Below are 10,621 nucleotides of genomic sequence, written 5' to 3'. Positions count from 1 at the left end.
ATGATTGGTATTTAATCCTCCCAACAACCCTATGAGTTAGATAGGATTATCATCACCCTGTTGAACAGACGGGAAGTGACCTTGAGTGATTTCCTCAAGCTCACTTAGGTTCTACAGCAGGGATTCAAACACCAGACATCAGTTAGTACTCTTAATTCCCATGCTACATTATCTCCCCAGTAATATAGAAAAAGGACTGTGCCCCCACCCCACATTCAGGTAAAATCCCACCTTCTGTCAGATTTTTCTCTTTTGCAGTCCACTGAAAATACATCCTGAAAGTTTTTCAGCATCATCAGAAGATTCGGTACTTCTAAAGCATAGTTTTGACTTAAAATTTAGGATATTTTCCCTATAATTATTACTTGTCATTTTTGCTATGTCTAAAAATAAGTATATAAAAAATATCTGAAACACATAAAAAATTAAGACGAGACTTCATGTTTTAAAAGAACATAACCAGTTAGTTGAGGTTCCACTGAAAGTATCTTATAATAAAAACAAATTTTAATTTGTCACTTAATAACACTAAAGAATGAGGTATATAAATGCTTTAATCACAGACTTTTACTGTATGCAAATAACTGTTTTTCACAACTACATCTTACAAATAAGACAGTACCATTGTGCCTGTAAAAAGTACTGCAATTAAACAGAAAATTACATTGCCACATGAAACCACCAAATATCACAACGGTTAGGGTCTACAGCTTTATTTTTTTTTTCTTGAAATGCTATCATGTCTTTATGTGACATTTTGTATCCAACTTATGTTTTTAAGTTTGTTTACACTGCAGAAGTCTCCTACAGGCGGCTGTATATTAAGCAAATGGCTAAGAAGAAGCAGGAGACCCTAGGAGAGTTTAGGAAGTACTGTGTGGTTTCTAGGTTTGATTTTTAAATATAACATAAAACACTTTATTTGTTGTAAACAAAAATGCAAAATCTGTAGTCATAAAAATATTTTATTCATAACTTTGCATAATAGTAAGTGGGGCTGTAAATACTTTTCACTTGGAGATATTGAGAAATGCATAAACTGGCAGATATGTCTGTAAGTAGGGCACTATGATTTTCATAAGAATTGTTACATTTAATAAGAGGCCAATTAAACTGTTTAAGACTATTTTTTCCCCAGTTCTGTGCAACAGTTCTCATTTCTGTATTAATTAGATTCATACCTCTATAACCCTGGATAAAGTTTGGGGCAAGGAAACAGTGATAGAACTATTAAGTTAAAGCTTTTCCAAAATTACAGCTTTTAAAATATGGCAGGTTTCTTTTCTCTTCTGCATTGGCCAAATGCTTATAATTATTTGAATTTTAATTTTTTATATAATACAGAAAATACCAGTGTTCAATGACAATAGCACTAAACCTGAATTATAAAGCTAAATAATCAATGTTTTATTGTTTACTTATCTGAGAGTAAACATTACAATAAATGAATGTTTTGAAAGATAAGGAAAAAAGATAAAACCAGAAATATAATTCAGGAATAATAATTTAGTAAAATGTGTCAAAAAACATTGGCAATGGTTCATACAAATTTTTTATTTAACAACAATTTTCCTATTTAACCACACCAAGTACCAGCAGGTGTATTAAGAGGATAACCATTAAGAAAATCTTGTTGCAGCAATAGCTGATTAAGTTGATCTTTGACTTGTATACATATAACTATTTGTTTCACAATTCTCAAATAATACATATTTAGGCAGCTTGCACTATGTTATAAAAATTTAAATTTGTTACATGCCAATAGTAGAGAATTCAAGATTTATGTGTTAGAATTCACTAAACTAAAAGTGAAAATAGACTTACCAATAACACTGCAATAATGAATAATTCAAACACATTTTCATGGCACCTTTAACTGTGGAGACCAAAATGTTAAAGTCTGGAAATGTCTGGTAGGCACAGATTGCAATAAAATCTAACAAATTCTAACAAATTTCTATTTTATGTAAAACGCAAATTATGGATTGTGCATGAGTATGTTTGTCATGAAAATGTGGTAATATTGGCATAATCTGTGTACTTGCATGGTATGACAGAAGTGACTAAGAAACTGGAGAAAATAAACTTTAATGAGACTCTCCATTCAACGATGAGGCTTCTCCTCTGGGCGAAGATGACCTGGACACTCCCCGCTCTGTGTTATCAGAGCTAGAGCCACTCTGACTGTGCTGGTCTCCGGAAGCAGCACTAGATGCAGGTGGGGACTTCGTTTTCTCCTTAAAGTCTGTAATAATCACGGTCAGATCTCCAACGGTAACTTCCAAATGCTGAGCACTACTCCGATCCACATTTTTCAATCTTGGCCTGAACACACAAAAGATGATAAAATTGTAATTCTAACTTTCTGTACATATAATGAATAAATTAGGCAAAAATACTCTTTAACAACATGAATACATCTATATTTAAAGCTGTACATTCATGTGTAACAAACTAGCCACAAAAATAACATTAAATGTTTCAAATCATTAACATTAATCAAACCAATCACTCATGAAATCTTCAAAATGACAAAAAATGACAATCTAGAAGCAACAGTCTCTTAATTGTGCTTTTATAGCTTTATCATAATTTTGCAGACAGATCATCAACTTTATTAAAACAAATGTTTTAGACCAGCAATGACAGTTGTATCACTGAGGAAGGTAGTAATAGCTACCTACGGTTGTTATACACAGGGCTCTTACTCCACTGATGTGCCTGAGTAAGGGCACCCAGACTGTCTGTTCCACCCAGACCCATGACCATGTAGAGAGATAAAAGCCCGTGCAAATATCTGTGAATACTGTGAATATCACTCCTAGCTTTTTGAGTGAAAAAGCAATAGATTCCCCACCATAAAAAAGAAAGAAATAGCTCAAATGTGAATGTATTTTAATCTAGTAAAAAAAACAAAACAAAACAAAATCCTTACATTTAAGTTTATATTTGTGGCCTCTGTGTTTAATTTCTAGTACATCTTTCAAACTTAAAAAAAACATTTCATGATACTTTATAATAAAGATGAAATCTTTTACTGCTACCTTGTATATATCAATGCTAACTGAAAGAAAATGGTTAATTTTATTATTTCAAAAGTAGCATAAAATACTCTTTAAATTTACCTGGTTTTCTTATGACTGTTCTTTTTGCTAGTTGTTTCCTTTTCACTTTTTTCTTTTTCTACTTTATCTTTTTTCTCTTTCTTTGACTGTGTAGGGGGCACAAACTGCTGAGTAACCTGCTGTGCAACCAACTGGGAGACAGGCCGAGGCTTCCTGTGTGCATGTTAAAAAGAAAGGTTTTTTAAAAAATATTATCGCTTAATATATATTCTTTATGAGAGAATACCTCAAATTATGAGGATACATACTACGGTTTTCAAGTATAAAAGTTCTTCATATGTAGGGTAATTCAGATGCACAATTTAACAAATATACACACACAATTATTGTTTTCCTAACCCAACAAAAATAGAAATATAATAGTTGAAAGTTATAGCCCAAGATACGTGGTCAAAACATTAGAACATGACTTACATAAATCAATGTGAAAATTATTAAAAATGTGTTATCCAACTGAACACTCATATATAGGAAAACACATATATAAATAAACGTAAATTTTAAAAATTAAACTTGAAAGTTTACACTGAAAAAACATTTAAAATTAACCCTCCTTCCTCAGAAAAACCATCTGTGGCAATGACTATTTGGGTTTTTTTCCCTTAAAACCTTTCATTTATTCATTTAATAAATATTTGAGTGTCGAAATTTCTCAGTCCTTATTGCTCAATTCCTTGAGGTACTTTATGTATCTAGCCCAATCTCACCATGCTTTTTTGACACTAGAAATCTACCCAGTCCTTTGAGATATGCCTTCTCATTCACTTATTAATTTAAAAGATATTTACTGAAAAACTACTGTAGGAATGGCACAAAGACATCTGAAATGTTGCCTGGCTTTCACCTTGGTGTCAGTACAAGCTATCCCTCTACTGGCACAGATTAAGGGTCCCTCCAGCTTTATGGTAGAACTTGGGCAACTAAGGTCAAAATTCAAAGTAGTATCTGAGTTCTTAAAATGAGAGACAAGAAGATTGAGAAAAGGAAAAGGGAGGGAGGGGAAAAGTTAGGGAGGATAAGAATACATTTCAACCAATGATCTATAAACAGTAGTAATTTTACTGTCTGGAAAATCCTGACCCTATTTGGGTCAGTAGAGTTACTTAAAAAAAATTTTTTTTGTGGTTCCTCTAGATCAAGACGAAATAAAAACCAATGAGAAAATACTATATAATCTACAATCCAAAGCTGCAAGGAGGAATCTTTTGAAGAAGGAAACAGGAAACATAATGTGTAAAACAGATTTCAGTAGATGGATAATGAATTTTGTTTAGAGCATGGAGTCTGAAGTACCAGAAGGATATCCAGGAAAGACGTCCAATACACAATTTAAAAAGGTAGGATGGACATGTTAATGATGTAGTTAATGTTAATTAATGATGGACAGTTAATGACGCAGATTAAGAGTTACACAAATGAAAGTGACGTTGAAAGCACGGTAATTAATGGCTGAGCTTATTCAAGAAATGAACTTTAAAGGAATGGTTCTCAAATTTAAGTTACAACAGGATCACCTGGAAGGCAGCCCCACGCCCAGGATTTCTGATTCAGAAGGCCTGAGGAAGAGCCCAGTAACTGGCATTTCTAACTAGTTTCCAAGTTATGCTGATACCTCCCGTCTAGCCACCAAACTTTGCAAAGAAGTGCAGTGTTGCTGTAGGTCTTTGGATTTCATGACTTGGAATACTTTCCAGCCCCTTCTTGCCTGTAAGGTCTCTTTTGAGAAACCAGCTGACAGTCTGATGGGAACTCCTTTGTAGGTGACTGTCCCCTTATCTCTTGCTGCTTCTAGAATTCTCTCCTTCATTTTAATCTTGGCTAATGTAATGATGATGTGCCTTGGTGTGTTCCTTCTTGGGTCCAACTTCTTTGGGACTCTCTGAGCTTCCTGGATTTCCTGGAAGTCTATTTCCTTTGCCAGACTGGGGAAGTTCTCCTTTATTATTTGTTCAAATAAGTTTTCCACTCGTAGCTGTTTCTTTCCCCCTTCTGGTACCCCTATAATCCGGATATTGGAACGTTTAAAGATGTCCTGGAGGTTCCTAAGCCTCTCCTCATTTTTTGGAATTCTCATTTCTTCATTCTTTTCTGGTTGGATATTTCATTCTTCCTTCTGGTCCACTTCATTGATTTGAGTCCCAGTTTCCTTTCCATCACTATTGGTTTCCTGTACCTACAGCCAAGATTGCTTTATCCAGCAAAGCTTTCATTTAGAATGGAAGGACAGATAAAGCGCTTCTCAGATAAGGTCAAGTTCAAAGAGTTCATCATCACCAAGCACTTATATGAAATGCTAAAGGGACTTATATAAGAAAAAGAAGATGAAAATATTAACAGTGAAAGGACAGCAAACTCACAGTTATTAACCACCACACCTAAAACAAAAGCAAACCAAGAGGACAGCTAGATCAGGAGTGGAACCATAGAAATGAAGACCACATGGAGGGTTAGCAACAGGGGGGTTGGGGGGGGGGAGAAGGCACAGAAAATAGGATAGACAGTAGGTAGAAAATAGATAGGGGGGAGGGCAAGAATAGTAGGGGAAATATAGTATCTAAAGAACTTGAGACACATGGTTATAAACTAAGGGGGGGAGAATGGTGGGGGAGGGAGTGTGCGGGTGGAGGGGAATGAAGGAGGGGAATAGAACAACTGTAATGGTATAATCAATAAAATATATATTTTTTAAAAAGTACAGTGTTGCTACCACTACAGCTTAAAGCTTGAGAAGAAAAGTGGGAAGTGGTGGAGAAAAAAAGAAAGGCTGGATGCCCAGGAAGGAGCCTGATCATGAAAAACAAAGGGGTCTGATTTCTCCTTAAAAGACTGAAGAAATTCAGCTTTGAATTTTACAAAGATTACTGGCAGCAGTCTTAAGGGGAAAGGTACACAGAGGCCGGGAAACTATTAAAGAAGCTACTTGAAATAAAACTAAATGTTGACATTTAGTTTGACATCCTCTAAAAAATGTTGACATCCTCTAAAAAAATAAGAAGAAGAAACCACTTCAAAAAGGGCTTGACCTAAGGAAGCAGCAGTGGAATTATTTAAGACACTGAAGAGGCAGAATCAAGGGGAAAGGATGACTAATCAAGATGTGCCTTCCTCACTTCTCAGCCAACTAACATTCCTTTAGCAAAACACACAGAAATCCTGGGCTTAGCCAACTTTCTGTGACATAAAAGAAAAGGAAGAGCCCCGCTGGTGTAGCGCACTGGATTGCACGCGGGCCTGTGAACGGAAAGGTCGCCAGTTCCATCCCCAGTCAGGGCGCACGCCTGGGTAGTGGGCCAGGTCCCCAGTTGGGAGCGGTTAGGAGCTACTGATCAATGTCTCTCTCAAACACCAGTGTTCCTCTCCCATTCTTTCTCCTCTCTCCCTCCCCCTTGATTGAAAAATAACTATTAAAAATAAAAGAACACAGTCTTAGATGTTGATAAATGCTATGAAAAAAAATGAAGGAAGGGAGTGTGGAGGAAAGGGTTGCAGTTTTAATTTTGTCTTGTTTCCTCTTCTAAAATAAACACAAGAAAAGAGATTGTATTATGTACCACTGTATAACTAGTACCCAGCGTAGTGCTGAAAAAATACTATATAATTAATATTTGCTGAAGATTGAACAAATGATAAAATCAGGTTTAATGACAAGGGAAGATTTTTTTTTAAGAAAAGGGGTACAGTAATGTCTGAGTTTACTCACTGGCCAGGATCAACCACTTACTAGAAAGAAGAAAACAAGTAATGAGAAAGTAAAAGCAAGAATTACCTTCTCTTCTAATAATGCTGTAATATGGAAAGATTAAAAAAGCTCAGAGGTGTGACACGGTTGAGAGAAGATTTTTCTAGACAAGTGCCTCGTGAACACTGAGCCACCTGAAACTAAATGCCACTCCAAGATGTAAGACGAGACTGAGGTGCAGTAATCAAGGCGTTGGGGGTCTCTGGGTCTATTCCTTCCACAACAAATGAAGGTCTGACAACTTCCCTTACTGCCTTTTGTAGTGTTGCTCCCTTTTCCATCCCAAAATTTACATGCAAAGCTAATTTACAGAAAGGTTAATAAATTAAATTGAATTACAAAAAAACATGCAAATATTAAAATAAATTTACATTCGTTTGAACTTAAAATTCTGAAGTTTCCAGCAATTACCAAATTGATGTTACATATTCAGTAGCCATTAATACTAACTTAAAATATACAATTTATATTCTGTTTACTTAGTGCTGCCTTGAAATAAAATGGATTATTTTTCTAGTTCTTTTCTGGATTCATTAATGACCTCAATAGCTCAATGCTGGGTTTTTTCCCCCCATAAAATCTACATATCTCCATCATGGATACTCAGATCACTGAGATTTTCTGTAACTACTGCGCTGTGGTTAGGTACAATGTTTTTACAGCATGATCAACCCCGCTCCTTTCTCCCCTCCAGCATTTGTCTCCCCGTGGGTACCCATCTATTTTGTGATTCTGCTCCTCAAGATTCTCACTCCAACTTGTATGTGAGAAAGGGATGATCCTAATTCCCCGGCTTCAGGAATCCTGCAATACAACTGCTGCTGAGTCTTTTTTGTATTTAACAACTCTCATGTCTCCAGAGTGTTCCTAGAATTATTTTCCCTTTTTATTTGGCCCATATAAAATATGAGTTCATAAACGTGAAAATAAAAGCATATTAGTAAAGCAGGATTTGTTTCATAAAACTGTAAGTTTAAATTAAATTAATAATTTATTTCTAAACAACTTATGAACCCAGAATTCTTCTAAGTGTTAAACTCTCAGTTTAAGAACAAAATAGTCCGTGTACACTCTCCTACAAGGCACAACCAACACAGAAAGAACTAACTAGCTGAACTGCTCAGGGGAGAGACTAGAATGAAGACTAGGTAGAAGACTACCACGTCAAACTAGAAATGAAGTAAGTAACAGTAATAATGATCTACTCTATGGTGTGGTCAGGGGAATGGAACTGAAGCAGTAAATCTGATGACATTTCAGAAGAAGAATACAACCTGACACATGCTGAGGAATAGGGATCAAGAACTCTCCCTGTTACCCACTGACCCAAATGGGAGTTTTTAAAAAAAGGGAATTAGGAAGCAGAGTGCTAGGGATTGAATGTCTGTACCCCTTTGAGAGGTGATTAGGTCATGCAGCCCTCATGAATGGGATTAAAGCTCTTCTAAAAGAGGTCACAGACAGATCCCTTGCCCCTGCTGTGGTGTGAAGCACAATGAGGAAGTGTGTCCTCATCAGACACTGAATCTGCTAGTGTCATGATCTTATCTTGGACTTTCCTGTCTCGAGAACTGTAAGAAATAAATGTTTGTTGTTTATATCCCACACAGTCTACGGTATTTTTGTTAGCGCAAACAAATGGACTTAGGCAGTTGCAGGAAGCCAAAAACTATTCTAAACAGGAGGGACTGATGAACTTGGTGGTGGTGATGTTGGGTTTGTATATTTTAAAAATATAAGCAAAGCTGTAATTAGGGCCAGTGGAAATGTGAGACTAGGGGTCTGATAAGCAACCATATAATCTTTGTACCTCGTGTTGTTTGTTATTGATTTACTTTTTTAGTCACCAATAAGTTTTCTATAGTGGTTCTCTTTTTCCTTAAGGAAAATGTTATTTATTTCTGTTCTTGTTCTTCCTCTTTTTGTCCTAGACCTCACTAAATGTACACTATTCCATTTTTTTTATTATTAGTGGTAGTTGACTTTCACTTAAAGATTATAACTCGATTCCTCTGTTCTACAATTACTTGTTCTGGTTTAAATTGGGGAGAAACGAACAAAACACATGTGTATACGTACAGCCTCACTACTGAAAGTTTCCTGCTGCTCTCTAGGAGCTGAGTGGGCTTTAAAAGTCCTCCGCTGAAGACAGAGGAAACATAGCTTATGACAATCTTTTTGTCATATCATAAAGGAACTCATCTTCACCATGCCCTGTGAAAAAGAAAGCCCTTCTATATCCAGGGAGCTTAAGAAGGTTTAACTGCGGTTCCTTTTTTATTTAATGAGAAAAATAAGGACGACGGTAGGAAATTTCAGAGGTAAGAGATAGTTAACCCAGGAAATAAGGGCAGGGAATCATTTATAAGGCATGCTTTTTTATGTTCAGGAATTTATCATTTGGTGTTTTGGCACTACACCTGTAATGTCAAAGGTTCTTTGATGAAAAGGACAAAAAATCATCTCATTAATAAAATAAGTGCTGTCCAGCCATGTCCCAATTGCGCTCTATTATCTTCTCACATGTATCATGATCAAGCAATAACCTGTGAAACTGAATAACAATGTTCAAACATTTTGGAAGCCCTACATGTCTCTATATATCCATCTTAAAAGCCCAAATAGACTGTTAGGCAGGTCTGTTGATTTACTGCAACATAAGAAAAAAAGGAACATTTCAACAACCATTTAATGGATATCTACTATTCATCAGAACAAAATATTTAGAAGATTTTAAACCTTCCATGTGAATAGGAGGCTTAATGTATTCCATTTCTAAGTATGTGTCTGCCCACAATCATCATCACTCTTCAATACAAACTCTGTGTGCCAAATACAAGAAAAATGCTTAAAGCTTGATTAATCTCATTACAATTTAGCTTTGTCAAACTGGATAGGCAAAACAAAAAACAAACATATAAAACAGTTACTGGTTCTTTTCTAAAAGAGACAGCACTGCTCATAGCTCAGAAAGAAGTAATCTGGTTCATAGCACTAAAACATGGTACATTGCAGCAATATAATAAATCTCAGTGAGTGAAAAAGGTTGAACTAAACCCAAACCTGCTGTGAGTCTGTTGATACACTGTCAACAGAAACCCAAAAATCTAACCAAGGAAGAGTTTACAAGCACCCACCCTGTTTGAGAAATCTAGGTGAGATGCTGGAGATTAATCATATATGACCGCTTGTGCACTCACAGTTGACTTGGCAGATGAGAAAGACCCCATACAAAAGTAAACTAAATAAAAGTAAATTTTGTCAAAAGCACTGTGAAAAGAAAACGGTGTGCTATAATAGAGAAAAGAGACAGAAGACTGTTAGACATGGTGGAAACAACTTAGTTCATGTCTAAACCATCAGTAAAGTAGGAAAAACAGCCACCAGCACAGAACCCTTTTTTAAATATATTGTCATTTTATGAATAATTTAGATGAAATAAAGAAAAAATGAATACTGAAACTTTTAGTAAGACAGTGTAGGAGACCATTCTGTGTGGCACGGGCCCAGCTCCCACTGGGAGATGCACTGGACCCACGCCCACAGATAGGTTCTCCCGAGGGGGATCAGGCCTGCAATGTGCCTAGGCCGCTTTGAGTCTTGCTTTTTGCCAAAAACTCCCTCACCCAGATTTGTGGCAAACATTTACTGCAAAATAACTTCCTAAAATCCATGCTAAACCTTCCAAGGCTGAGTATAACCAGTTCAATCACCTTTGCCCTTTTCATTTGCAAATATCCCTCTTCTGCGATATGAT

The 10,621-nt window shown here is 36.0% G+C and overlaps 1 protein-coding gene across 4 annotated transcripts in view; it reads right to left on the bottom strand.

The window, feature by feature from the left end:
• Positions 1–549: 549 nt before the first annotated feature.
• YAF2 (YY1 associated factor 2) overlaps positions 550–10,621 on the bottom strand; it is an 84,234-nt gene continuing 74,162 nt past the window's right edge. For 3 of the 4 annotated variants that reach the window (XM_037058147.1, XM_037058150.1, XM_037058149.1), the window contains 2 exons: positions 3,126–3,278; positions 550–2,325 (listed from right to left, as the gene is read on the bottom strand). In XM_037058147.1, coding sequence (XP_036914042.1) covers positions 2,088–2,325; positions 3,126–3,278 — 391 coding nt within the window. In that variant the 3' untranslated portion in view covers positions 550–2,087. Of the gene's footprint in view, positions 2,326–3,125; positions 3,279–10,621 lie in introns of those variants that run through there. The other variant, XR_005068225.1, reaches the window with a different exon arrangement.

The sequence above is a fragment of the Sturnira hondurensis genome, unplaced genomic scaffold (assembly GCF_014824575.4).
Source record: "Sturnira hondurensis isolate 20B ecotype Veracruz unplaced genomic scaffold, ASM1482457v3 Scaffold0009935, whole genome shotgun sequence".
NCBI classification, from domain to species: Eukaryota; Metazoa; Chordata; class Mammalia; order Chiroptera; family Phyllostomidae; genus Sturnira; species Sturnira hondurensis.
Note: the sequence above shows the minus strand (reverse complement) of the source record. Positions and strands in the feature narration are given on the sequence as shown.